The 3,965-nt window shown below is 38.3% G+C and overlaps 1 protein-coding gene across 1 annotated transcript; it reads right to left on the minus strand.

Moving 5' to 3' along the window:
* Positions 1-1,330: 1,330 nt before the first annotated feature.
* LOC122595584 (subtilisin-like protease SBT1.4) lies at positions 1,331-3,965 on the minus strand. Its single transcript, XM_043767969.1, has one exon. It carries the CDS (start codon positions 3,925-3,927, stop codon positions 1,612-1,614), a length of 2,316 nt encoding a protein of 771 aa, XP_043623904.1. The 5' UTR covers positions 3,928-3,965; the 3' UTR covers positions 1,331-1,611.

Genomic DNA, 3,965 nt, shown 5'->3' on the forward strand with positions numbered 1-3,965 from the left:
TTTTATTTTTTGTATTTTGTTTTTTCTATTCTTGAATCTAAAGAACCCCATATTTGATACACCGACCTCTGCCATTAACAATTAAAATTTTACATTTATATATTGTATTTATTATGCTTTTAATAATACAGTAAGAACATAATTTTGTTTTTTTTTTATAATCTTGATCGAGCATTATTATCTGCTAATGAAGCAAATACAATGTGGGATGATTAGAATGTTGAAACTTTGGCTGTCAATATCTTTTTATGTTTTCATTATCTTTTTTTGTTTTTATTATCAATTTAGTTATATGAATGATGTGTAGGGGCGGAGCTACTTTAGACATAGAGTGGGCCACGGCCCATTACATATATGCTAATGATATTAAAGTGTTATATATATTTTGCTGTAGTTTTATTTTATTTACTACTTTGGCCCATCCTATTTGAGAAGTTTAAAAATCAATGCAGTTTAAAGGTTTACGCATAAGCTTTTTATCTTTTTATGTGTAATGAGCTCTACCAAATTCTTCTAGAGATCCTGATCAAACTTGCATTATCTTTTTGAAAAAGTAGACTTTATATATCTATTATAAATTTACAACTCATTTGACATGTTTAATATAAATTATAAAATCGAGTGAGAATTTAGAAAAATGACCACCTGATGTCTGTAGTTGAAAAGTTTTTATTATCTTCGGCATTTTATATACTTTATATATTGCTAAGATATCATTGTTTTGCTATTTGTTTGTATTGCAGTACTTTTTATTATATATTGTACTTTTGTTCAAAATTGCTTTTAAGTATTTTTAGTTTGTATATTTTTAAGAGATGTTTATGTATGTAGCTATCACAGAATTTGATTATAAAGTATATTGTCTTAAGAAAATGAAAGATAAAAACAATTATTTACTACCATTATGATTGTTTCTATGTTATTTTATACTAAGAGCAACATAATAAGCTATGTTCATTTGATTTTTTAGACCATTGTTTGTTTTCATGTACTAATTACATGTTGTTTTCATGTAATAATATGGTTGACTTGCTAAATGGTTTCATTCTTTTAAGGTGTTGTATTGTTGTTGTCTTGGTATAATATTGCAATATGTTATATTGTTGTTCTTTGCTAGCTAAATGTCTACTATACATAAACATAAATGTTCGACTAGTGTTCGGGTTAAAATTGGCTCTTCCTAGATCAAATTGATGGCTTCGACCCTGATGATGTGGTGTTCCATTATTTATGGAAAGACCTCATTTAGATTTACAATTTTTCGTCTCTCATCTTTGTGGCAATTTTATCAAGCAAACTTAGAAATGAAGTAGTGACACTCATTTCCTAGTTTCTTTAACTTGTTTTTCTATTTTTACATTAACAAGAGAGTAAGTGATACATACATTATTTTGATGAAAATCAAACTTAAATTAAAAGTAAAGACATATGGTTTTACCATCTAAAAACCCATAGGATCTTTTGATGATAAATAACTTACCAACTAATCCAAAGTCTAGAACTACAACCCATATTGCACATATCTCTTGTTATCAACCAGAAAGACTTAACAAACCAGCATCTTTCTTTCTGTTTAATAAAGCCAGTATTTGGAAAAATAAAATGCTGAAATTACATGCTCGTTTGCCATTGACTCGAGCTCCATTGAACCGCGATCGGGCTTCTCACATGGTGTGTTCCATCGCTCCACTCGATTGAACCAAATGCAGCCTTTGTACCAACGCTTGAAGTAAACATGATCTCGTATTCAACCTCTTTCTTCTCTTCACTAAACTCCAACTTCGATGGCGATACAACCACATCTACTCCTGGAGGAGCACTCACACTTACCTTATAAGCCGCATTGACCTCACCGCCTACATTTTTTACTACCCTCTTGTACTTCACAACTCCGCCTTTTTGGGAATCAAACACAACCGAAAAAGATGGATAGTTCAGATCACCAGGACTACTCAACTTACCAACACTACAATCCACTGGATCCTTCACAAAAGTTGCTATTTTCTTGGAATCATATCCAATGGCACAAAGGAATGCCACGTAATCATCAGCCCCGGCGTCATACACTAACCCCGGGTTAAGGGCTCTGTTCGGGTCGACATGCCCTGACCCATGAACAAATGGTGTGGATTGCTCGCCTGTAGCAAGATCCGTAATATTTTCCCCAATGTTGTCCAAATACTTAGCCGTGGTCATCAAAGCCGACTTTATTGCAGCAGGCGACCACGTCGGGTGAGCCTTACGTAACAAAGCACACAAACCACTCACATGAGGACACGACATCGAAGTCCCGGATATGATGTTAAACTCGACCCGTCTAGAATCCGTATCCAATGAAGTCGGGCTAGTTTCACCGGTCCAACCAGCTAAAATATTAACCCCAGGACCAATAACATCCGGTTTAATGATCTCTGCAGTCCGATAATTCGGACCACGACTAGAGAATGACGCCACACGTGGTGCAGACGGTGATTTTCCAATCACCGTCCCTCTGATCACAATAGTCGCAGTTGGCGACGGATCAGATCTCACATACTCCTTCACCTTATCTCCAGCCGTAGCACCAAGCATAGTCGCGGGAATAACGTGAGCATCCGCGAGCAACTCTTCACCATTTTCGTCTAAATTCGTGTGAATTAACCCTACACCACCAGCTAACTTAACCGCAAATCCTTTATCAACCCTAGCATTCCCTCCACGATCACAAACCACAATTTTCCCAGCCGCTAAACTGGCATTTAGTTTTCCAGAATAACAATACCTATCCCCACAATCCGCCCCATAAACCAACCGGTACTGTTTTTCCTCAAGTCCTTCCCCAGAGTAAAGCGACACACCGCCATAAACTCTCCCATCACCAAGAATCGCATCAGCCGGAAATTCCCGGTCCAAAGTAGAAGCACCAATAGTAAAAATCCAAGGAGCAATATTTACAGCAGTATATGCATCAGGTCCAGAATTACCTGCAGAGCAAGAAACCAATATTCCGTGTTGCATAGCACCAAAAGCACCTATAGCAATCGAATCGCGATAATACTGAGGAGCATAGCCGTTGGCTCCAACCGATAGAGATATAATATGTACACCATCTTCGATTGCTTGATCCATTGCAGCTAGAATATCCGAATCGTAACAACCGTTTTCCCAACATATCTTATAAGCCGCAATCCTAGCTCTTATAGCCATACCTCTCGCTTCACCTCTAGCAAAATTATAAAACCCTGCATCTTTGACCACAGCACCAGCCGCAGTTGACGCCGTATGCGTTCCATGACCTTCCGTATCTCTAGGAGATAAAAAGGTGCTAGTCGAATTAATAATATTGTCACCAGAACTAGCATAATAACCGCGAAAATACGCCTTAGCACCGATAATCTTTTTGTTACAAGCAGATGCGGGAAAATCGGAACTAACATCACAACTACCTTTCCATGTAGTTGGAACAGGTGAAAGTCCCTCATCATCAAAACTCGGGCGTTCGGGCCAGATCCCAGTGTCCAGAACGCCTATAATAACATCATCTCCGTATTCTGCGTTGGGCCATAGCCCATAAGTATCGGCTAAGCCCAAAAAAGTTGGTGTGTGAGTAGTGTGGAGTGATCTCCTGCGATCCGGGATCACTGAAATGATCCCGGGTTGACTACGGAGCTGTGACGCTTGGGCTCGGGTTAACTTAACAGAAAACCCGTTCACCGAGCGTTCGTATGTGTATAAAATATCGGACGCTTGGTGTAACGGGTTGACTGATTTAACCTTAGATGAGTACCAACTATGATGTGTTGCAAAGGCTGTTGGTTTTGAGGATTTGTCAGTGTGGACGATGTATGTTTTTGGCTGTGTTGGAACTGAGTGAGATATAGATATAGATACAAATAATATACATACAAGGAAACATAGGTGGGGGAGACACGGTGGTGTTGGTGCCATTTTTGGGTGGATGGGTGGCCTGAATATTCTTGGGAGAG

Source organism: Erigeron canadensis, chromosome 4 (genome assembly GCF_010389155.1).
Source record: "Erigeron canadensis isolate Cc75 chromosome 4, C_canadensis_v1, whole genome shotgun sequence".
Taxonomy (NCBI): domain Eukaryota; kingdom Viridiplantae; phylum Streptophyta; class Magnoliopsida; order Asterales; family Asteraceae; genus Erigeron; species Erigeron canadensis.